This window comes from Balaenoptera musculus, chromosome 1 (assembly GCF_009873245.2).
Source record: "Balaenoptera musculus isolate JJ_BM4_2016_0621 chromosome 1, mBalMus1.pri.v3, whole genome shotgun sequence".
Taxonomy (NCBI): domain Eukaryota; kingdom Metazoa; phylum Chordata; class Mammalia; order Artiodactyla; family Balaenopteridae; genus Balaenoptera; species Balaenoptera musculus.
The window spans coordinates 45,363,953-45,389,876 of NC_045785.1; the positions used below are offsets into that span (position 1 = coordinate 45,363,953).

At 37.8% G+C, this 25,924-nt stretch overlaps 2 protein-coding genes across 8 annotated transcripts in view; one reads left to right on the forward strand and one right to left on the reverse strand.

The window, feature by feature from the left end:
- Positions 1-134: 134 nt before the first annotated feature.
- On the reverse strand, positions 135-25,240 carry TMEM59 (transmembrane protein 59). Of its 4 annotated transcripts, none has more exons than XM_036852112.1 (9): positions 24,879-25,218; positions 20,887-20,919; positions 19,763-19,868; positions 18,239-18,333; positions 15,486-15,638; positions 13,810-13,891; positions 12,847-12,928; positions 10,134-10,242; positions 135-767 (listed from the first exon to the last, which is right to left on the reverse strand). In XM_036852112.1, the coding sequence occupies exons 1-9, from the start codon at positions 25,068-25,070 to the stop codon at positions 612-614; spliced, it is 1,008 nt and encodes a 335-aa protein (XP_036708007.1). In that variant the 5' UTR covers positions 25,071-25,218; the 3' UTR covers positions 135-611. The 4 variants fall into 4 exon arrangements, with proteins under 4 accessions (XP_036708007.1, XP_036707999.1, XP_036708021.1 ...); XM_036852104.1 differs by having other exon boundaries at positions 12,847-12,931; XM_036852126.1 differs by lacking the exon at positions 20,887-20,919 and having other exon boundaries at positions 24,879-25,240.
- TCEANC2 (transcription elongation factor A N-terminal and central domain containing 2) overlaps positions 25,136-25,924 on the forward strand; it is a 38,534-nt gene continuing 37,745 nt past the window's right edge. The window contains exon 1 of one of the 4 annotated variants that reach the window (XM_036852159.1): positions 25,136-25,271. The gene's annotated coding sequence lies outside the window, so the exon portion shown is untranslated. Of the gene's footprint in view, positions 25,272-25,315; positions 25,644-25,924 lie in introns of those variants that run through there. The other 3 variants (XM_036852149.1, XM_036852167.1, XM_036852138.1) reach the window with 3 other exon arrangements.

The window sequence follows — 25,924 nt, forward strand, 5'->3', positions numbered from 1 at the left end:
TTTAATTTGCTCCCTGATCATCATATAGCAATAAACAGACATAGAACATTTCCTAATTATCTTCTGGGTTGGGTAGGGGTGAAAGGGAAGATCTGGAAAATTAGGAGTATATTAAATCAAATTTCAGCACATAATTATTCAAATAAAATTTTAATGATTTCAGTTCAATACAACTGAAAATGTAGTGTATTAAAGGGCACTTTCTACTAAATTTCAAATTACAGGTTGTGGGCCATTGCTGAGCAGGAGTGTCATATCCTACTGAGTATTCAACTTATTAACTACGGTGATTGACATGGTAGGAGGTGGGGAAGAACAATGATCAGCTCACAGAATTTGGCTAAGAAAGGAAACAAACAAAAACAGTGCAAATAATAATTAAAATAGCACAGATATTAGTAAAATAAAAATACAATCCCAAATATCCATCTCTTAAATTACTAGAAAAAAATTACAGGTAAAATTACAGCAAATACAGTCGTCACAGATTTGGGTAACTTTATTTGCATTTAATAGTGATTTTTAAGTCCTATAGCCAATGAAACCATTTTAAAAAGCACTATGAGGAATGGAAATTTAGATGTCTGTACACTTTTCTTAAAAAAAAAAGCTTAAATTTCTGAATGAGCAAGATTCACTTTTGCAGGTAGAGGCCCTGCTTCTTCATAATCTTCACCTTTAGATCTAACAACCACAAGAGAAGAAGCTGGATATCTGTTTAGCTTTTGTTCATTCATGAATTCCAAGTCACCATAGATACTCAGCTTCTGCAAAAAACAATCAATGAACATTAGCAATTTGGATAATTAGGAACCTCTCCAAGTAAGTCTTCAAATAGCAATTTAATCTGTGGTTATTTGGTAAAAAAAAAAAAATTTCTATAAACATCCTCAAAAATGCGTTTACTCAAAGTGTTAACAGATACGTGATTCCGTTCCCAGTGGATGGCCAAAGAAAACTTTTCCACATGTACTGACTTAAAATACTTAGAAGTTAACAACTGAGCATCAAGACAAATTGCTCAGGTTTAAATGGAGTAAGTGAGGTCATACAAGAGCGTGGATTCTGGATGTTTGATGCCTTAAGTGATCAATTCCTTTAAGATCTTAGCTCTCCAACCAAGTGGTCAAATGATTTGGGGTAAGTTTCTCTGCTACTAAATGTTCTAAATTAACATATATGGAAAATGGTATGTACTATTTTAAAAGGCTGTGAGTAGAACAAAGAATGTACATGAAATACTTTAACATTGATAGAAAGGTCTTCAGAAACATATAAAAGCTCAAATTATTACTAACATATCCAAGAAGATAGATACTAAAACGAAAGAATGAAAGCATAACACAGAATCAGTGCAAATGTCATAAAACTCACTGAAGTATAATGGAAATGTCTAATATCTTTTGAGAGTAGGTCTATTTAGATATAGGTCTATCTCCTAAAGGAAAAAAAAGAAAATGAAAAGTTTTTACTAACAAATGGGATAGATTTTGTTGTTAATGCATATGGCAATAAATCTCTGATTCTGTAAGTTAAAAACTGAAGTGCTGGGACTTCCCTGGTGGCTCAGTGATTAAGAATCTGCCTGCCAATGCAGGGGACACGGGTTCTAGCCCTGGTCCGGGAAGATCCCACATGCCGCGGAGCAACTAAGCCCGTGTGCCACAACTACTGAGCCTGCGCGCCACAACTACTGAAGCCCGCGTGCCTAGAGCCCGTGCTCCGCAACAAGAGAAGCCACCGCAATGAGCAGCCCGCACACCGCAAGGAAGAGTAGCCCCCGCTCACTGCAACTAGAGAAAGCCCGCGCAGAACAACGAAGACCCAATGCAGCCAAAAATAAATAAATAAAATAATATAAATAAATTAAAAAAAAAAAACACAAAAAACTGAAGTGCTGACATTATTGACAGGGCAACTGACTATATTAAAAAGACAGACCCACACAGAAGTACCTGATGTTGGAAAGGTGCTTTTAGAAGATGCTGAATAAAGAGCACCTTCAAAAGTTTAACTATCTACAATACCAATACATGCTACAACATGGATGAACCTTGAAAACATTATGCTAAGTGAAAGAGGCCAGTCACAAGAGACCACACATATTGGTCGTCTATGGCTGGTGAAGATGCTTGGGAGGAAATGGGGAGTAACTACTAGTATGAGTTTCCTTTTTGGGGTGATAAAAATGTTCTAAAAGTGATTGTCATGACGGCTGCTTACTTGAAGACATTTCAGATGTGGTCTGCTGTCTACTGTTTCAAGGCAACAACTATCCTGCACCAAGGAGGTGGCCCAGTACCTGACACTTTTCCAGTAAGAGAATATTTTCAACACAAATTCAGTGGTTGATGGATTGGACATGGATCTGATACACTAAGGCCTCCTTAAAACCCAAATTAATATGTGATAATTTGCTCTGGGGCACAATGAAAGAAAAACTTTCACAACTCTAACATTTAAAAACCTTGAAACAGCGACCAGGAACTGTTCAAATGATTTCAAACATCTATATGGAAGAAGCTATCTAGAAGATCAGGGAGAAAGAGTAAAATTCGTGCAGAGAAATGGATGGGAGCATATGGATAACCTCTAACCAGTATGTTCAGTGATTCTGTGGCTACTCTGTATTCTCAAATTACTAATCAAATACAAGGGTACAATAGAGGTATTTTCAAAAGTGTTACCTTGGGAAGTTTATTGCCCAAGTACCCTTTATGAAAAAAATTACTTAAGGAGGTCCAGCAAAAGTAAAGAGGAAATCAAGAAAGAAAATAACATACAAGAAACAGTAGCAACTGAGATGACTTAGAAAATGGGAAGAAAGCCAGAACAAAACAAAAATGGGTTCCATAAAACAGATATATGGAAGATTCTCCTGGGAACACTTTTAAGTAATTCAGGTTTATATTTGCCAGTGTTCTAATAGAACCAGTGTTCTACTCTGAATATTTATATAATCATAATATTGTAAATGCTGCCTAGTGGATTTTAATTTTTCAGATCAACCTATGAAAGTATATATACAGAAGAATGAGTATATTTTATTGTCAAGGATCATAATAATTAATGAAAATTGAGACAGTATGAAAAGGGAGAAGGAAAGGCAGTAATGAGGAATCAACAGAAATTTGTAAAGCACTCACTAAAAGTATACAAAATAATAATATACATTATAAAAACCAGCAACTGGGGGCTTCCCTGGTGGCTCAGTGGTTAAGAATCCGCCTGCCAATGCAGGGGACACAGGTTCAAGCCCTGGTCCAGGAAGATCCCATATGCCACAGAGCAACTAGGCCCGTGCGCCACAACTACTGAGCCTGCGCTCTAGAGCCTGCAGGCCACAACTACTCAGCCCACGTGCCACAACTACTGAAGCCCGTGCGCCTAGAGCCTGTGCTCTGCAACAAGAGAAGCCACCCCAATGAGAAGCCCGCGCACCGCAACGAAGAGTAGCCCCCGCTCACCTCAACTAGAGAAAGCCCACGCACAGCAATGAAGACCCAACGCAGCAAAAAAAAAAATAAATAAAAAAAAAAAATTTAATAAAAAAAAAAAACCCCAGCAACTGAAGAGATGGAAGTGAGAGACAGTATAAGGGAACTAAACTCATCCTTTAGTAGGAGGACATCAGATAATGTCTAAAATTGATAAAACAAAAAATAGAAGATAAAATTGTAAAATGGCAACTGCTCGGAAAAATTTTTAAAAACTATTGACTGGTTTATCTGAGAAGTGAGGAAGAGGAAGTCAATTTTATGTCACATGTATTACTTCTAAAAGTTAAAAATAAACTCAATTAGTATGTATTTGGGCTTTAGGCCTGCCTTTGCCACTAACCAGTTATGCAATCTTAGATAAGTTACATAAATCTTTTCTAAAACTCATTTTCTTAACAGAATTTAGATTAAAAAGCTATGGCATTTACATCGTTTTCTGATTGTCTCTCTTGAGACTTAAAGCTTTTAAACAGCAAGATTCTTAGTCTTTTTTTTTTTTAGACAAATAATGTTTACTATAGTTTAAGACATGTTTCACCCTACTTTTTTTTTTAATTAATTAAATTAATTAATTTATTTCTGGCTGCGTTGGGTCTTCGTTGCTGTGCGTGGGCTTTAACTAGTTGCGGCGAGCGGGGGCTACTCTTCGTTTCGGTGCACGGGCTTCTCATTGTCCTGGCTTCTCTTGTTGCGGAGCACGGGCTCTAGGCACGCGGGCTTCAGTAGCTGTGGCTCGTGGGCTTTAGAGTGCAGGCTCAGTAGTTGTGGCGCTCGGGCTTAGCTGCTCCACAGCATGTGGGATCTTCCCTGACTAGGGATCGAACCTGTGTCCCCTGCACTGGCAGGCAGATTCTTAACCGCTGCGCCATGAGGGAAGCCCCCACCCTACTTCTTGAGTCGTTGCAGCCTTTAACATTTAACTTTGTTCCACCTTCATGTTATTCTTCATTGTACCTCTAATCTCTTGAACAGGGCCTAGCACATAGTATGTTATCCGTAAGTGTCCGTGATTTACTAACATGAATGTTATTTGAAGTCTTCTAAAACCTTTCTTAACTAACCATTTGAAATCAGATGATCATGGTCTTGATAAATAAGAAAAAAGAATGCAAACAGATAATGAGATAACACTGAGGCAGCAGTTATATTATTATTTGTTGCTTTGGCAATTTTCTGAGGCTGCCTGGTCTCTAGAAAGGAATATCCAATATTGCTAAACCCTGTTTTTATAAGTCAGGTCTCACCTGCTTGACAAGGACCACTGTGAATGACAACTCTTTATTATCTTAAATAGACAGCTCAACAAGAGAAAAGTATTATTTCATGAAGTTTCAAAAAAATGACATCATAAATGTGAAAGAACAGGGAAAAACAGTGGAGAAAAAAGGATCAAAATCTTTGTAAGTCACTCAAAATGATACTGCTTTAAGATCAACAAATGCCAACTCTTTCTGGCATTACTATCAAATGGTATATGATTAGTACCTACTATATACAAAACAGGCTAAGGATAAATTATTTCAGAACTTTCCTAAATAAAAAAAATAAAGCTGCTCATAAGTTTCCAAGACCACATTCCTGGCCCTTATTAGCACCATTTTAAGCTTTATTTGTAGTGACTGAAAAGGAAGCTTTTTATATTTCATGTTTGAGCTCAAGATACCAGGTCCATACTGAAGAGAAACATTCTCTCAGCAGGTTTATGATTCCCTATAAACACATAGGATTATATATATAAATAATATAACAAAATATAAATAACATTGCTCATTGCTTGTATTACTTAAAATGGAGTCTCACGTTACTATGGAGAGAGGTCAGAAGTAACTTATGTTCCAATAATAAAATCAATGAAAAGGTTTTATGAAAGTAAAGTTTAAAATAGGTGGCTTTTGATTAAGAAAATCTGAATAACTTTCCTAATGCTAAATTCTCAGCTACTTTTACAATAAATAAAGGAGAAAATACCAGGGAAGGAGTATTTACACTGCAATATTTTAAAATAAGAAACATTAATATTGAAATAGCTTATACAGCTTGTTTTTTCTCCTTTTTGTTTTGGCTGCGCTGTGAGGCATGCAGGCTCTTAGTTCCTCTACGAGGGACTGACCCAACACCCCCTGCAATGGAAGCACGGACTCTTAACCACTGGATGGCCAGGGAAGTCCCAGTTTATACAGTTTTTTTTTTTTTAATATACTTTATTTATTTATTTATTTATTTTTGGCTGTGTTAGGTCTTTCTTGCTGTGCACAGGCGTTCTCTGGTTGCGGTGAGCGGGGGCTACTCTTGGTTGTGGTGCACAGGCTTCTCACTGTGGTGGCTTCTCTTGTTGCGGAGCATGGGCTCTAGGCACGTGGGCTCAGTAGTTGTGGCTCACGGGCTCAGTAGCTGTAGTTGTGGCTCAAGGGCTCAGTAGTTGTGGCGCGCGGGCTCTAGAGCGCAGGCTCAGCAGTTGTGGAGCACGGGCTTAGTTGATCCACGGCTTGTGGGATCTTCCCGGACCAGGGCTTGAACCCATGTCCCCTGCATTGGCAGGCGGACTCTTAACCACTGTGCCACCAGGGAAGTCCTATACAGTTTTTAACTGTGAAAACAAATCCACTAAAATGGCAATATGAAATAGTTCTGGATGAGTGATTTTTTTTCCTGCTTCTTTATATATAACTTTATAAATTCTATACCAAGTGGATAGAATTTTTATAATTAAAAATAGTTGAGAAAACATTATTACTTAGCTAAAGTGTGGTTTCAGATACAAAGTAAAGCCTAAAAACAGTGAATTCAAATGAGTGTTTTCGCTATATTTTTCTAGAAAATGTATCTTAGGAAAGCATAGGCTCTTTGAGGGTGTCACCATACTTTTGATTGTTAAGGACAGGAAGAAGAGTTCTAGAGAGGGGAAAGAAAGTGACACCCATATGCAGATGTCAGGAGGGAATGTAATAGCTGCCAACAGGACTCCACGTATGGTTCTGATGCTTTAGGCTTTATGATCCAGGGGCCTGGGCATATGTGGGAACAACGAGGCATTCTACAAACAACTTAAAAATAAGGGGAAAGAACTTCTCACAGAATTAAAGCTATACAATCAAGACAAAATTTATCACAGCAGAGACAACATCTAAAAGGAAGAAAAAGATCAAGAGTAATCTGAAAGGGAGGGACAGATCCCCAGGTCTGTAAGATGTAACCAAAACCACAATGTGAAGCACTGTTATGTCTAAACAACACCAGAAGAGGAGGTCAATTCCATAAGTCAAGTAAGGAGGTAAGAGAGGAAAAACTATGAAATGTCCATCTAAGAACTGTTTCAGTAAGAGAGTTTGAGCATCCTGGCTCAAAAACATGAAACATGTGGTCCCAGTGGTGTTCAACTTCCTAGTGTCAAAAGAGGTTACACAGAAGATGAGCTCCTGATACAAGTAACATAATCAACTTCCCTAGTGATGATTCCAGGTTAACTAAAAAAAATTAAGGGTACTGGCTTTGGAGTCAGACGACCTGGGTTTAAATTCTGGTTCTACCACTTACTAGTTATGTGACACTGGGGTAATAATACGTTCTTTCTTTCAGTTTTCGTATCTGGAAAAGAGGATAATAATAGCAGCCATCTCACAGAGTTACTGAAAGGACTAACTGAGCTAATTCATATAAAATGCTTAGAACGGTGTCTAGGAGAAAGTGCTCAACATTAGTCAGTAGTCCTGGGAACCAGAAGCCAGGTAGTGGTGATTTTATCAAGGTAAATTCCACCTGAGGCCAGTAATTCAATCTTTCCAGGAAATAACCACACCAATCTCTACATGTATTTTTCTTTTACAAGGGGCATCCTAGAAGTAAAGAGAAGGAATTGTGCTTATTGGAAGGAATAAAGTACCACAGTGTCAATAAAGATTTACTACTCTGGGTTTGTAGCTTTGTTGCCATGAGGATTTAGAGTGCATGGGGCAGTTCAAAAGCAAGTAATAGGCAAAGGCAATCCTATGTAAGATGTGTAATTTCAACTTTATCAGGAACAATAAAATGATTAAAATATGGATATCAGAACTAAACAAGAACACAAATAGGTAATTAGCAAGAGGATGTTCAGATCATATCATAAACAGATGAGTTCTACAGAAATTTACCCATTGTCTAACACTTCCACAATTCAAGGTTCTTCCCAATCCTGTCTAACTTTATTCATTTGGTTTAATTTCCTAATTTAAGTTCTTTTAATCAAGTCAGCTGCTTACAGTCCTTCCCTGATAGTAGCTTATTCTTGTCTGTACCTGGGAATATTGTCCACCCTCCTGTCTCTGCTAATCCATACCATTCTTCAAATTTCCCTCCTTTCTTCTTTTCTCTCTTTTTCTATTGCATTCTGGAGGCATATGAGAACTAAAGTTATTTCAGTTGGATCTGATGTCAATAGAATTTATTATCTTATGTTTAGTTATATAAATAATTTTCCTTCCTTGAAAGCTAAGTTGACTCATCAAATTAGACTTTTTTTTTTAAGAGCTCAAAAGTCATTGTTTTTATTTATTTCTATTTATTTATTTATTTAAACATCTTTATTGGAGTATAACTGCTTTACAATGGTGTGTTAGTTTCTGCTTTATAACAAAGTGAATCAGCTATACACATACATATATCCCCATATCTCCTCCCTCTTGCGTCTCCCTCCCACCCTCCCTATCCCACCTCTCTAGGTGATCACAAAGCACTGAGGTGATCTCCCTGCGCTATGCGGCTGCTTCCCACTAGCTAGCTATTTTATATTTGGTAGTATATATAAGTCCATGCCACTCTCTCACTTCGTTCCAGTTTACCCTTCCCCCTTCCCATGTCCTCAAGTCCGTTCTCTACGTCTGCGTCTTTATTCCTGTCCTGCACCTAGGTTCTTCATAACCATTTTCTTTTTTTTTTTTGATTCCACATATATGTGTTAACATACGGTATTTGTTTTTCTCTTTCTGACTTACTTCACTCTGTATGACAGACTCTAGGTCCATCCACTTCACTACAAATCACTCAATTTTGTTTCTTTTTATGGCTGAGTAATATTCCATTGTATATATGTGCCACATCTTCTTTATCCATTCATCTGTCCATGGACACTTAGATTGCTTCCATGTCCTGGTTATTGTAAATAGAGCTGCAATGAACACTGTGGTACATGACTCTTTCTGAATTATGGTTTTCTCAGGGTATATGCGCAGTAGTGGGATTGCTGGGTCATATGGTAGTTCTATTTTTAGTTTTTTAAGGAACCTCCATACTGTTCTCCATAGTGGCTGTATCAATTTACATTCCCACCAACAGTGCAAGAGGGCTCCCTTTTCTCCAAACCCTCTCCAGAATTTATTGTTTGTAGATTTTTGGATGATGGCCATTCTGACTGGTGTGAGGTGATACCTCATTGTAGTTTTGATGCATTTCTCTAATGATTAGTGATATTGAGCATTCTTTCATGTGTTTGTTGGCAATCTGGATATCTTCTTTGGAGAAATGTCTATTTAGGTCTTCTGCCCATTTCTGGATTGGGTTGTTTGTTTTTTTGATATTGAGCTGCATGAGCTGCTTGTAAATTTTGGAGATTAATCCTTTGTCAGTTGCTTCATTTGCAAATATTTTCTCCCATTCTGAGGGTTGTCTTTTGGTCTTGTTTATGGTTTCCTTTGCTGTGCAAAAGCTTTTAAGTTTCATTAGGTCCCATTTGTTTATTTTTGGTTTTATTTCCATTCCTCTAGGAGGTGGGTCAAAAAGGATCTTGCTGTGATTTATGTCATAGAGTGTTCTATGTTTTCCTCTAAGAGTTGACAGTGTCTGGCCTTACATTTAGGTCTTTAATCCATTTTGAGTTTATTTTTGTGTATGGTGTTAGGGAGTGTTCTAATTTCATTCTTTTACATGTAGCTGTCCAGTTTTCCCAGTACCACCTACTGAAGAGGCTGTCTTTTCTCCATTGTATATTCTTGCCTCCTTTATCAAAAATAAGGTGACCATATGTGCGTGGGTTTATCTCTGGGCTTTCTATCCTGTTCCACTGATCTATATTTCTGTTTTTGTGCCAGTACCATACTGAAATTAGACCTTTTTTCTGAAACAAAAATCCTTTACCTTAACAGTATGTTTCTTGAGCCAGTTAAATTTTAATTACCAAGAAAGTCAAGACAGTTTTCCATCTCTTTCAGGGTATACCAGAACACATTACTCAAAATCAAAAGCTCTAGCCTTGCTGCTTCTAAAGCAGCAATTATTCCTTAACATTTGTGGCAATGTTAAATTTAAAATTTTAAGTAGTTCTACAAGTCTTGTTTCTTATATATCACCTTAGAAACTGATGTCAATGGGTTTTTTTCAGTCTCAGAGATCTAGGGAGAAGAGAGACACTGTACTCAAACCAGCCGGCATATACTGGTCATTACGGTAGTTAGCATCACAGAAAATTGGTAAGTGATTCTTGTGCTGCGAACCTGTAATTCTCATGTGTGCCAACCCCGGTGTGTGATTAAAACCACCAAATCTTCTCTCATTCTATTAGTAGAAAGGTTTTTGCGTTTCTAGCTAAACCAATAAGGCATTAAAAAAAGTAAATCATATGGCTCAGTCTTCAAAAGGCCTAAGAGTTGGAATTAAATTTACCTCAGAGGGAACATACTGCTCCACAGCTGTAGCAACAGTTGCACAACAAATCCAGAGCAATACCATCACGGAGAGGACAAGAGTCATGGTTAAAATCCAGCCGGAGTTACTGGGGGGGAAAAAAAAAATCAACAATTAGTTATGTTAAAATTGCATAATATAAAAAATAGGAGGCTCTTAACAATTACAGGCAATCAACCTTGTGTACTTACTTAATAATATAATTAAAACTTTATGTGTACTACCTATAAAACTATTTTAAAAAACATACTTATAGAAGAAAATATTATAATAGCTATTATATTAGGGTGATATGATGTCCTTTCCTCCATTACTCAAGTTTCTATAACATGGCTACGTTACTTTTATAAATTAAAAAATCAGACATACTGGCTTTCTACTAAATATATGAAATTAAAGCAAATTACTGTTAAGGGTATTTTTTAATTACTAAATGAGATAAGGCAAATCAAAGTGTCCTATAAACTGTACAGTGCTACACAAATGTCATATATTATTTTGCAAGGTATTAAGATAATACTTGCTTTAAGAAAACCCAATATTCCAAAGAATTAAGGTACATAATAGGTAAATTATGAAATGATCATTTGTTTTATAAATGGATTCACAACAGGCTTCCAGAAGTTAGCTTCTCTACTACATTTCAAATATTTAACTTAGCACAATTTACTTGAATTTCAACTTACAAGAGCATATCTATTATGAAGCATTCTGTATCCATTAGCACATATCTTAAAAAGATACAGTTATATTTTTCTTATGATTAAAATATCTTAGGGTAGAGGCCAGTTACAAGAATCAGCAACTGGAGTTTTTTCCATAAGTGACCTATTGTTTGCTAAACTATAGATTAAGATTTAAAGAACAAGTGAAGCTATTTTTAAAATGTTAGATTTAAAAGAGTAACATAAAACATGACAAAATGTTAAAAGGCAATAAGGCAGCAATAAGATGCTAGGTAATGCAGTATTAAGGATAAACTGTAGGGAATTCCCTGGCAGTCCAGTGGTTAGGACTCAGTGCTCTCATTGCCGGGTCCCCAGGTTCAATCCCTGGTTGGGGAACTAAGATCCGGCAAGCCGCGTGTCGCGGCCAAAAAAAAAAAAGAATAAACTGTAACTTAAGATTATATAATTACTTAGGTTTCATAAAACTTATTAAACTGCAACAAAAATCCAAAATACTGAGAGAGAGAGAAAAATTGCCTTTTTTTCTGTACAAGGTCAAAAGCAAGTTTAGCAATGAAAGGAAGGGAAAATTTAAATTCTCATTTCCTTATCCAGTCTTTAAAGAGTTTATTCAGTAAAAAGTATTAATTTTTAGGTTCTAATATAACCCTACTGATATCTGATAAAACCTCTCAAGAAACTATTTCTACTCTAAGAAATTACAGGAAGCATGTAGTGTGGACTACTGAAGTGTTACACTTGAGACAGAACAGTCCACTAGAGTATATACACACTTGTTCACCTCTCTACTCAAGTGCTTGGTCTGGTACCTGACACAGAGTAGATAATTATCACCAAGTGCTATGGCCTACTGTCTCTTTCTCTCTCTCTTTTTTTTTTGGCGAGGGGTGGGGAGTGGTTGCAGGGAGAAGGCTCATATCAGAACTCCTTGGAGGAGTAGAAGCATGCATACTTTGATAAAACCCTTCTCACCCTCAGAAGGCCTGATATTCCTTCCCAGGAGGGCACAAGGTACCAATTACCCTCGCCTGCCCACTTTCTCTTGCCACCCTTAAGAATCCTTGGCATGGGTACTTCCCTGGTCGTTGTGGTTAAGAATCCGTGTTCCAATGCAGGGGACGCGGGGTCAATCCCTGGTCAGGGAACTAAGATCCCACATGCTGAGGGGCAACTAAGCCTGGGTGCTCTAGAGCCCGTGCGCCACAACTAGAGAGAAGCCCACACCGCAACTAAGACCCGACACAGTCAAATAAGTAATTAAATTTAAAAAAAAAAAGAATCCTTGGCATGGAGATGACACTCAGTATAGAACACAAAGCCCTCCTTTATCTATAGCCCTTATCTACCTCCCGTAGCCTCCTGTGTAGCCATATAGATAAAAACAAAAATCCAACCCCCAAACCATTCAGACACACAGTCATCCCTTGGTATCCCCAGGGCACTGGTTCCAGGACTGCTGCCCCCTCCCATACCAAAATCTGAGGGTGCTCAATTCCCTTATATAAAGTGGTGTAGTACTTGCATATAACCTATGCATATCTTCCTGTACACTTTAAATCATCTCTAGATTGCTTATAATATCTAATAAAATGTAAATGCTATGTAAATACCATTGACCCTTGAACAACATGGATTTGAACTGTGTGGGTCTACTCATATGTGAATTTTTTTCAATAAATATTAAATTAAAGCTTAACTGAGATGTCTGAAGAAGCACATATCGTAACATAAATCAAAGACTCCCAATAAGAACAAGGATGCTTTTGTGCTGTGAAAAAAACTACCCGCTTGGGTTTGATTAAAGTAGTATGAGAATTACCTTTTAAACAAACTAAAATATCCAAAAGTACAACTTTGGATTTGGTAGGGAAAAGGTAAAAGGTAAAAAAAAGTTTTCTACTTTTGAGCAGCTAATATGACTCTAAAATAATAAAAAGGACTGCATCTCTCTGATACAAGCCAGATTTTATCTCCTATATGCATAAGTGAAGATGAATACATACAGAGAGAGACATCTTAAAAAACCATCACGTTCTCCATCTTCAAGATAGTTCCTATGTGCTTGTGAACTTCTCATTTGCAGATCTGCTGAAATAATAAGGTACAAGTTTATGATATCCTATTTTCCAAAAGCTAGTCTCAAATGACTGCTTCTAGATATATACACTGTACAGATATCCAGCTGCTTTTGTAAATGTAATCTGACATATTTTATAATGAATGCAAGTTCCTCTGGCACATTAAAAACCAACTGGATATTATACAACATTATGAATTTCCTATTTTACTTTCAAATTCTTATTGACATTGATGCTTTCTGTTTAATTATATTTCTGAATGTAATAACAGAATTTGGTTTGTTCAAGTCTAAAGTTAAAGATGGCCTTGTGTTATGTGCTGTCATTATCCACCCACCAAAATAATTAAAAAGTTAATAAAATCAGTATCTAAAATAAGGTATGAGCTAGCACATTTTAAAAGGTAAGCAGTTTTAGCCTGATGTTTTCTATTCCTATAAGTTTAAATTCTCTTCTAGCATAGAAATAAAAATAGAATAAAAACATATTTTCAGGGTAGTTTCACTATTCGGTTAGTTTGTTGGGAGATACCAGAATCTCTCATTAGTTCATACTCAAAACATCCTTCAAAGCAAACTAAATGTTTTTAGAATAGTGATTCTAAAGTGTGGTCCCCAGACCAGCAGCAACAGAATCCTGGGATTTGTGAGAAATGCAAATTCTCATGTTCTATCCCAGATCTAGTAAACCGGAAACTTTGGAGGTGGGGCTCAGAAATTGCTTTAACAAACTCTACAGATCCAATGCATATTAAGGTTTGAGAACCACAGTTTTAAAAATTATTTATTCACCTTCCATTAGTGTAAAAACAATCATACAACCAATTCTACCACCACCAGATTGGACTGTTAATGTTTTTAATCCCAAGCTACTTAAAATAAAACTTACAGGACATTTTGCTTAGTGACGGTTCTTTCAAATTTGTAGGCTCCTGCTCCAACTGTGGTGCATACTGGATTTCTGGCTTAGACTAAAATGATAGTGAAAGCAATTAAGTCATTTGTACTTCTTCTTAAGCTTTTCTCAGTAGGAAGTTCTATAACATATCATCTCTACAAACATTCAAATTGAGAAAAAGTAACAGAAGTATGGTATAAAAAATAAAACATGTTAACCACAATATATTTTAATTGCACTTGCTAAACATTAGATCCAGTGCCTTGCAAAGAAACAGACTTCTAGCATCATCAAGAATTTAGTCAGTTTAATTTCCTGACAACATAAAAAAAAAAAAGAGGGACAAATTACAACATAGTACATTAAGTATCATACCATGCAAAACTGAGTTCTAATTCTGGTTGATCAGGAATAATTTAGCAGACTGCCAAAATTTCTGGTTAAACACATATTATCTTTATTCTTTCTCATCTGAAACATTCCATTCTTCCCTAAGTATGAGTAATTCATAAATTATAGCTCAGTGCTCCATACTTTACATCTTCCATGTAGCACTGATTCTCTGGAGTGGCGTTTTCTCCATCATAGCCACACTTAAGTTGACATAAAGAGAGAAACAGAGCTAATCTCACTTCTAATCAGGAATGAAGGAGGACTCCGCTCTGAGAGTCAACTTAAGCTTTAACTTAAGTAGCTTTCAGACACAGAACTTATTCATGAACTTAAAGAGAGAAAACTCCTTCTGTGTTTTACATATTACCAAATTAAGTACAGGGGACCCAAGACGCAGGACGATGCTAAAAATCACAGACTAGCCTTATAGTAAGCCACTCAATTGGCAATAATAATTAAAAGGTTTACTTTAATTATTACCTGAGAGAAAGCATCACAACATAATTTGTTGGCTGGTAAGTTTGAGGAATTTAACAACCAAATTAAAAGGAAGACAGCATGGTAGGGTGGTATATGAGCCTTGGAGCTAAAGTAACCCAGGTTTGAAGCCTAATTCTGTTACTTACTGGCAGCGTGACCTTAAATAAGTTAGACTCACAGTTTACTCATCAATAAAATAGTGATAATACAACCTCATGAAGTTGTTTGAAGATTTGAGATAATATATGTAAATGCCTAGTACACATGAACCTTCAAAGACGCAGCTATTATTATCATATCACATGGTACATAATGAGGTAGGAGAAAAGTTACCTCTCTAGAAGGCAATATGCTTCTTCAACAAGCTCTCTTATAAGAGTTATGAGAAAAAGCACTATTAACAGCTAAAAATTATGTTCTATTGCTTTTCCCTAATATCCATATGTGATATAAATACACACCATTATTTATATTCAAACTACATTAATTTTTCTTATGTCTCATATCTAGAGGTTTCATTTTTATCAATTTAACCACTCTAAAATTTAGCAGATTCAGAGTTCTTGTAAGATAAGGAACAACAGGCTTTAAATAGGTTTCCAATGGGCAGAGGGAAGGGTAAGTCACATTGGGTCCTGATGCCCAATGTTTTAATGTAGGTTAGTAAGTAATTATTATTTGATGATAAATATTTGTAAGGGACTAAGTAAATGGCTCTATACTAAGACATTCATTTAAGACATATACGTTACTACTGTCGGTATTTAAATGAATCTATGAAGCACAGTCATCACCTGGAATATAACTATTTTTCCATCATCAGCTTGAAGATAAAAAGTCCATGAAGACGTTATGAAGCTCTGTGCAGAGTCCATCATATCACTCCAGAATGACCTTACCAGAGTTAGAGGGAAGAGTAGATGCATTTTTGGCATCAGGGACATGAGCTTAAAAAAAAAATTAAATCATGAGAAATATATTATTTTTTATATATGTACATTCAAGAGAGCAACATAATCAAATCCTTATTGGGACAGAGTATAAACCATTAAGTGATTCTACCATAGTCATCAGCATTACAGTAAACTCTTCATTACCTATGCAAATTAACTATGAGAAGCTTAAAATCCCAGGATCCTTTAATTTGCGACCAAACACACTTATAAGCTACCTGTCACCTCTATCAAAATAACAGGCTTTTGAATTAGGTCCAAAAATGTGGAGAATCTTAAGATTTGATTAAATAAGGATTAGCAAGTCCTCAAGAGGTAGAAGGGGAAGGGACAAATCATACTATTCTCATCTTTAATGCTTTCATGTAAAATAAACCATGCTATAATGAACACCAATGGAAAAAAGGGAAAAATCAATCAAAAGAATATATGCATCATAAAATGTGAGGTATCTGACAACAGGGCGAGTGAGGGAAGTATTTATGGGCTGACTATATACAGAAAGCTACTGATGAGATTTTTACATTAATTGGTATCACCTCCCCTCCAATTCTGACTTCTTGACTTATTTAGCAGCAGTGGGCCCCTCTAGAGCACAAGTGTGGGATACAACTTGCTGAACTCTAGGGATAGCTTTGGTTCTGCTATATTCCAAAAGAGAGGCAGTATGGGGTATTAAGAGAGAAGAGTTTTTAGAATCAGAAGACCTGTATTCATGATCCAATTTTCCCACTTAATAGCTGTGAAATCATTCATTGATTAGTTCACTAAACAAGCATTCGTTAAGATTATAAATTTTAAGATTTTTAAACCATGTGTGTTTATTTATCACTGTATATCTGTGTTTAATCTGTATAGGACAGAGGTGAAACACAGGGTGATACATGTGTATGGGAAAAGGCACATAACCCAAACTAGGGTGAGAGGTGGTTAAGAAGGCTTCGCAAAGGACATGACACCTGCCCTGAGTCAAGAGGATTCACTGAGCAGATGGGGAGTAGAAGGGACAGAGGCAAGAAATAATGTCATATTACAAACATTAAGAACTGTTCAGTACGTACATAATTAAGAGAAAAGGAAATAAAAATGGGTCTTAAATATTAGAAATTATGTTTAAAGTTACTCATAAGAGAAACACAAATTAAAATTGTAATAAAAGTACGTTGCCAAGGACTGGGAGGAGGAGGAAAGGAGAGTGACTGCTAATGGGTATGAGATTTCTTTTTTTGATGATGAAAATGTTCTGGAATTAGGTAGTAATGATGGTTGCACAGTTTGTGAATATACTAAAAACTACTGTACCGAATACTTTAGAATTTTATAGAATGAATTATATGTCAATTTTTAAATCTGATACAAATTCCATGGAGGGCAGTTTTGCTCTATTTCTCAAAATTAAAAATGCATATACCTCTTAACTCAGCAATTCTACTCCTGTGATTTTATTCTATAGATATAAATGTGAAAAATATGCAACATCATTTATAAATTTAAAAAATTAGAAACAACCTACATGTCCACAAATAAGGGACTGCTTAAATAAATGATACATCCATACAATGAAACATGTATGCAGTGAAAAAAAATAAGTAGACATTCTTTATTACTTATATTTTAGAAAAGAAAGAATACATGTATTCTTGTATATATATAAATTACCTCTGCATTGGTAACCCTGGCTACATTAATGGAGCAAAATGGAGTGGCTAAGAGATACAGAAGTAGGAGACTTTTCATTATACAGCTGATCCTTGAACAATGCAGGGGTTAGGGGTGCCAAAATCTGTGCATATACACAAATTATTGTTGGCTCCCCATATCCGCGATTCTGCATCTGAGAATTCAACCAACTGCAGATCATGTAGTGCAGTAGTACTATGGGTCAACTGTATACTTTTTTTTTTAACCTTTTGAGTTTTGTACCATGTGGCTGTACTTCCTATGCCAGAGTTAATAAAATTAAAAAACTTTTCCCAGCATGTTTGGATAGAGTATGAGGGGTGGGGAATTATAAGAGATGATATAGAAGAGGTAATCAGGAGCCAGGCTGTGATAAGTGGTTTGGACTTAAACCTGTATGTACTGGGGAGCTACTGAAGTATGTAAGATAGGAGAATGACATGACTAGACTTCCATTTAGAAAATAAATATCTGGACACAGAAAATAAATATCTGGACACAGACTAAAGGATGGACTAGAGGGGGCTGAAGTGGGAAAATAGATTGGAAGTTAATTTAGTAATACAGATGAGAAATAATGATGATTTGAGTTAAGGCAATGGCAGATGGGATGAAAAAAAGGAACTCTCAATTTTTCTGAGCCTCAGTTTTTTCATATGCAAAATGGGGATAATATTGTCACTGGACCGAGAAAAAAACCAAAATGAGATTATAGGTGTGAACATACCTCTTAACAGTAAAGCATTATACAAAAGTAATTAAATCAATTGACTTTTCTATTTGCAAACATATCATTTGTTTGCTGAAGACTAATTATAAAATACAACACTAAAATAGGATCATGTGGGCAATATACATTTCAATACAAAGTGCGATCTAAGCAGTCATTTCTGAAAGGCAGAATTGTTTCGTACTTGTTCTTGTCTCAATTCAGCAAATGGCAGCTGATTCTGGCAACCAAGGTGACAAGCATATTGCTCATCAGATTGGGAATATGCTTCTGTACATGCTGGAAGAGAAAAACAGTCAAATTACAAGAAAAAAAGAGAAGGAGAGAAAGAAAAGGGGGAGAACATTGGCATCTTATAAAGAAATTTTATAAAACTCCATATCTTCTGCCTCCCACAAGTCAGATCTTCCAGGTATAAATCTATTAATTACATACTCAGGCTCTGGCTACATGATGACATTCATATGAGGTGATCCTCATAGCTAAGGTTTGCATAGTGGAAAAAACACTGAACTGGCATCCTGAAATTCTGGCTTCACCACTTGTTGGCTGTGTATGTGACCTAGGTGGAGCTGTTTAACCTCTCTATTGATTTCTGTATGTCTAAAACTGAACTACCACCACCTATTTCATGGAGTTGAACAAAATAATATACTGTAGTAATTTACACAAATATATGATATTACTGTTAGGAACTGAATCACTTAGTTGAGAAGCAAGGGTATTCACATGGCAAGGAAAAATAAAACAAAGCAATCAGTCTAACATCCTAAATTCTGAGAAAACTGAACTTAGAAAATGTTCCACAGCAGGATTCTAAAGTTGGAATGAGTCTCTACCATATATACTCTTCATTTAGTTCACTAGAGCCATTTCTTTCCTGTGATATAACACTTTACCACTATAACAATTTTATTTTTCTTTCCACCCAGTCATGCATTTGTAATATACTTCCCAAAGGTGCTAGATAATAAACTGAACCGCATTATGCACATATAAAGATGGCCATTTAGGAGACTGAGCCATAAAAAAAGTTTATGATATCACAGAGGCTAAATGTGAGTACTGGCATAGTGATAGGGAGAAAGGTACCTCCTGCTACACTGAATAAACAGTGTAAGGTAATGAATGGAGAAAATTCCATTACAGTTCTTTAAAAAGCTAAATGTCAATTTTGCCCTGATTACAGGTTTATTTTATTAAACACATCACTTTTGGTAAAAGGTAAGAACAGTGGTTTAAGAGACGACAAAAACTCTGGTTACTTCTTTTATTGGCATGACCCACAAAGAATACACTATTAAATACTGAGTCAAAGGCCTGATTCAGTAAAAATCTTGGAGCTAAGTCAACTAGCCTATGAATGAAAGGCTTAGGAAAATTATACCATCCATTGAAAACGTAGTGATGAATTATAAGAAGGGTAATTACTATTGCATTTGTCTAAACCAAATGCTTACTTAAACAAAGGTGTCCTATCCACAGCATAAAATAAACATTGTCTCAATAAATAGATGAAATTTAAAGCCCATGCAATTTCTAGCAGTAGCTACTAAAAAGTTTAACTTCATAATAATTAAAGTATGCTGGATGAATAGTTTAAACAGTATGCCTGTCATTTTCTGAGGAAAACACATAAAAAGCATAACACAACTCAAAGAAAACACCAATGTTATATACTGCTGATGTCATTAGCATAGCATCTTACCAGATTCACATTCCAATTTGGTCCGATTTAAATCAATTCCATCATCCACAAATTGACAAATTGAAAACAGCCTGCAACCTCTCTGACATGCGTACAACTCCTCTTCCTAGGGAGTTCAAGAACAGGGAGGATTACCAAAAACTAGCATTTTTCCTTCAGGGGGAAAAAAGGTCAAAAAGAAAGCAAAGTTAATAGGGTTTATTATAATTGTCCAACAAAAGATTTATGACTGAAAGAAAAATGATAGGAGCCAGGTAATACCAAGACCTTTGCCATACAAAGAAGTTTTAGTTTCTTATTTTAACAGTGACATCCAAAATAAATAAATAAACTAATGAATAAATAAATAATAAAAGTGATATCCAAGAAACAAACCTAGTGGGTAAAAACATCACCCTTTTCCCATATTCCATAGTCATATTTTGGGGGGAAAAGTTGAAAATAAAAATAACAGTGACATAATCAGAACTTTAATAGAGGTAGAAATGAGTAAACAAGTACTTTAGGGACCAATGGTGTACTTCTGCCACATAAATATTTATACGAATCATCAGGCTTATCAGGAAAAGTATCACGACTAGCTTCACGTGGCAAATAGTGCCATAAAGGCCCCCACAAAGTGAGGTATATATCTAAAAAAATGCTTAAATGAAAGGATTTTTTTAAACTTGGTTTACCTGAACTGAGAACACAAACAAGGCCAACATGTGACATATGGGAAAGGCCACTGGAATCAGCCAGACTTGGAATAAAACCTTTTAGGTCAGTGTGTACAAGTTACTTTACATATCTAAATCTCAAAAAGGAAATAAAAGCTATAAATTATCTCCAAACCCCTCAATAATGCTGGAAGACAGCTATTCCTAGTGCAGTGCCCGGGACACTGAAGGTGCTCAATAAATGGTAGTAGTGTTAATCATAATAATTGGTTTTAAAAATAGAAAACAACAGTTATAAGCATCATTGCATATGTGTGAGAGCTCAAGATAGGAAAGACTCTTCATCGCTGGAAAATGTGAACTGCTTAATAAGACTAATGACAACGTCTTCAACAGGCTTTTCTTTGGTTAAATGTATAGTATTTGAAACAAACCAGTACATGTGGGGGAGCCCCCTCAACTTACTGTGTAGTTCACTGTGTACAAACTGGCAGGCACCTAATAAGGAAGGAAACAGCACGTGCATATACCAGTTAGCAACCAACGGAATACAAAGGTATGCATTTCTTTCCAGCAGGATTAGTAAAATTTATGTAGCAGCAACAATCCATTAAGAGGAGATGGCTGCAGTCTAATATTAAACAAGCTTTATTACACAACTTTGAAGGTAGTGCATTTTTGGACTTCAGTTCTAGCTGCATTTATTGTTATGGTGAAATTGAAAGAGTTAGCAATTAAAATAAATTTCATACCTGAGTAGCTTTTGCAGGCTTTGTAAAACAGTGGAAGAATTCTCTTACGTCTTTGGAGCACCACATATTTCCTTATATTGCATAGGGGAAGCATGAGCTCATTAGTATGAGCTATACTGCATACCATTTCATTTTCAGATATGTTTTCATTTGTTAAACCAATCCAATAAGCCCTCCAGTACCATTTTCAGAAGAGACTGTAGCATGGTGAAAGAGCCTAGGTTCAGGAATTAGCCCTGGTTAGAAGCTCAGCCTCACCACTTATTCTGTACAACCTTGGGCAAGGGACTTAATCTCTCTCAGCCTCAACTCCTTAGTTGTAAAACAGTGACAATATTCATATGCCAATCTTGAAATATGAGGATTTTATTTTATACTTTATTATTTTATTTATATATTATCTTATATCTACATAATTAACATTATGCTATACTAACTAATAAGTAGACATAACATTAATAATATATTTCATGAGCACCCATAATGTGCCAGGCATGGTGCTAACACTTAATGTATCATAGGATACCTGGCACAGAGCAGGCACTCAATTGGTAGCTATTAAAAATCATAACCTTATTCCAAGTAAGTGTTTCATGTTCTAGATAATATTTCATGCCCTATGTATCCAAAGTGACTGGCAAGCTTATATAAAATAGACCTTCCCTAATTTAGAGCACAAGGAAATGGTGCTCCCCACCAAACTGAATACCAGCTAAATAATTAGAAGGAAACTTAATGAATCCTCCTTAAAGAAGGAACCCTACTATCTATAGATTTCACATGCATTTTCTTATCCTGAGCTAAGTCAGGCTAACTATTCTCCCTCTTATTCAGTATTACTAATATACTGTATGTACCAAATTGGTTTTATGACACTGGGCAAAGGAAATAACTATCTATTGCCATGGGTTAGGCACTGTGCTAAGAGTGCCATGTATACTATCTTTAATCCTCACACTTGCTCTGCAAGGTGTGAGGTGTTTTTTTTTGTTTTTTTTTATAGTTGACAAAATGAAGTCATGATAAGTTAAGTAATCAGCAAGGACGCACAGATAGTAAAAGTGAAGCTGGGGGGCTTCCCTAGTGGCGCAGTGGTTAGAGTCCGCCTGCCAATGCAGGGGACACGGGTTTGAGCCCTGGTCTGGGAAGATCCCACATGCCGCGGAGCAACTAAGCCCGTGCGCCACAACTGCTGAGCCTGCCCTCTAGAGCCCACGAGCCACAGCTAGTGAGCCCTTGTGCCACAACTACGGAAGCCTGCACGCCTAGACCCCGTGCTCCGCAACAAGAGAAGCCACCGCAATGAGAAGCCCGTGCACCGTAAGGAAGTGTGGCCCCTGCTCGCCGCAACTGGAGAGGGCCCACGTGCAGCAACAAAGACCCAACTCAGCCAAAAATCAATCAATCAATCAATCAATCAATCAATTTACTAAAAAAAAAAAAAATGAAGCTGGGAATGGAACCCAGGTTTGTATGGTTCCAGAGCCCACACTCTGTTAAAAAATGACCAAGCTAGCTCTATAATTATCTTTGTTATTAACATGACTTATGTCTCCTGCATTTGGACCCAGACAAGTTAAGCAATTATACTTCTGAGGAAAGTTAAAGGGTAAAATATAATAATTTTAAGTATCTACTTACAAACAAGTAAAGTATCCTACTTTCTTGAAACAAATATTAATTCTGAAAAAGAGTCATTAAAATGAGAGCTCTATCTGCCAGTCACAAATACCAGACCAAGAGAGGCTACAGGACCTTGTAAATTCATCTAATTTCTTATAACACACACTGCTTTTTCCTGAACTGTAAAGCACAATAATTTGAAGGAGGACTGACAGACATCAGTGAAATAAGTAAATTAAATATTTGTCATAATACAACTTTATTAACAGAAGGCACCATAATACAGCCAGTTTTAGGACTGAATTCCTATTACTCCACTACTTCTTGGCTATGTGACCTTGGGCAAGTCACTGAACCTTTCAGAGCCTCGATTCCCTCAACTGTAAAACCCAACTTTGCAGGGTGAGAATTGGGGATAATGGAGGTAAATCTCCCATCATACTGGCTAACAGAGAGAAGACAGTTAATAAATTTTAAGGCCAGGACACACAGGGAGCCAGATGATTTAGAGTTCCTGGGGAGAACAGCTTTACTGAATAAGTAAAAAACACTTAGATATCACATCAATTGTTAGAAACTAGTGGATATTATAAAAATACCTAGAGGTTTCAGAAATGTTTATCCTTTTGAATTGTTTATTCTCACAGCATATGTATTCAAAAAACTACAAATTTGCTAGGAAAATCTCAGAAAAAAAACCCAAAACAACCAACACACCCAAACACTAGAAAGATACAAAATAAGTCTCTGCCCAATTCCAGGCCAAATCAATATTAGTTTCCTCATACAATCCTCTTACTTATGAGAGGTTTATAAGAAGAGAAAAAAATAATGTATCCAGGAGCAGTACACATGGATTTGAAAGTCTGGAAGTCAGAATTCCTCCTTTCTCTCTCTTGACTGCTATATTTGTCTCTGACTGAAAATTTGATGATCCCCTCTCCCACACTTTTTCTTCAAAATTGATAATCCTCAAGCAATGTAAAATCCAGCAGTAAACAAACATACGGGCAGTGATAGCATTTAGAACTTCAGAATTTCAAAAGCCTGAAAGCACTTGCCAATAAGGAACATCCTAAACCTGTCACTTTGTAGTTTGAGAGAGCAAAGAGGGCTAGCCACACAGTTAAGCATACAGCATAGGGAAGATGAAGGAAAAGCAAGGGCAAAAAGACCAGCAAAAGCTCTCATAAGGAAAGGCGGGGGAGGAAGGATGATATACCCAAATTATATATTTGGAAGGGTGGGGGAGTCACCACGCAATTTAGGATGTTGAGTCAACAGTTCTTCTAGAAGCTGCAAAACAACTCGATTAGCGGAATGGAATTAAAGGAAAGGCAGCACCTGAGGGCGGACAAGGAGGGGAGGAGGGGTCACTCTGTCTGTAAGTTGTGATCCCCCTACGAAGGGCAGTCTCATTTCTTTCCTACTCCACTTATTCCCTCTGTCTTCTGCTGCACTGAATGGTAAGTTCTCTGAATGCAGCAACCTAACTGCTTTTTCTCTAAGCCATTCCAGTCCCAGTGTGAGCGCCTTGTACAGTTACTCAACACAGGCGGAAAGCCCTTCCTGAGCGTCTCCCAACTCCTTGATGTATTTCATACTATGGTGGAATTGTCTACTTGTTTCACTCCAGGAACAGACTGCAGGCTCCCAGCCCAGAGAGGCGCTCAGGGAACAGGGGTTAAGAGTTAACATTTTCTGGGCTGGCGTATCTGCAACTGCCCCCCTCCCCCCCGCCGTCCCTGGAAGGTGAGGACCCCGCATTAATCATCTAGATACTCCTCCCCCTCCGAGTGTTCGTCTCCCCTGCTGCCCCGCAAGGCCCCAGAGAAAGGGGTTGTGTCTTGCTTATTTTTGTGTCCCCAGCCTATTACAGGGTAGGTGCGGCACAAACTTCCGGTAATTACAGCAGAAGCGCGGTGCGGGTAAGATTAGGGAAGAAAACAGGAGCCACACAGATGGGAGACAGCGGTTGAAGGGTGGATTCAACAGTCAGGCTCCCAGAGCCGACAGAGGTGCGGGAGAGCGGAAAGATGGGAGACCACGGAAGGGTTGTAGCCCGGTTTGGACGGGCCCTACCTTGGGGTAGGTGTGCAAGGGGTAGGTCAACTGACAGGCCCGGTGACAAGACGCCGTATCACCCAAGACCGAGTCAAAAGCTTCAGCCGAAGCGGTCCCCGAGCCTCCGGTCAGGGCCATAGTCAGCAGCAGCAGCAGCGGCGAGAGCCCCAGTTGGGCCCTGACCCAGAGGCTCCCCTTCGGCGCCGCCATTTTGTTTGCCTCTGTCACAGCACCTCAGCTTGTTGCTGTTTTCTTTTCAGGTTTCCTCCTCCTTCCGGGACCAGCCCCTTCCCAGTCCCGCGGGCCGCTGCTTCCGCCTCTGCCGTCCTCTCAGCTCCGCCCTGACCCGCCCGAAACTGCCGCCTCGCGCCCCACCTCTAGGTCTACGAACTTCTAGGTTGGCGAGAGGAGGTGGGTCCAAATATCGCGAGTACTAGAGCGAAGCGACACCTTAGCTTCGCGAGGCACGCTGGGGCATGTAGTTCTCTATAGGCTGGAGGCGCACGGTGGGTTGGGAAAGTTGGTCTCGGAGAACTACAGCCGGCCTAGGTGCGCCCGAGCCCGCCCCTTCGCGGTGTATTCTGGGGAATGTGGTTTGGTTCACACCCACCCTCTCCACCCCGCTGACGGGCGTCGGTGATCTCCCGGCTGGCTGAGCCACAAACGAGAAATTGTAGCCGTGGAAGGAAGCGTCGGTTTAGTTCTGACCCCCAAGGTCTAGGCTTGGGCCCTCAGAGGGTGCGTTCTGGAGAGGCCCAGCTGCTGGCAGGGCTGCTTTTCCTGGTGGGTCTCACATGACATCGTTGTTAGGCTTCCCCTTCCTGGGCTCCTGAGTGCTGAGGGCAGAGGAAGGTGGTGGTTCCCTTTGCTCTGGGATCAGAGCAGGACAGTCGTGGTTAGGGTCCTTTGACCACGGAGTAGTTCCTGGAGATGACTGGTTGCTGTGAGGACCCTGCTGAGATCTGGAGGAGGTTGTTGGTTATTGGTTACTAGGGGAACCCTTGGGGTTGTGGCTATGGTGCGGTAATTAAGACAGCTTCATAGAACCCGGGGTAACTCTAACC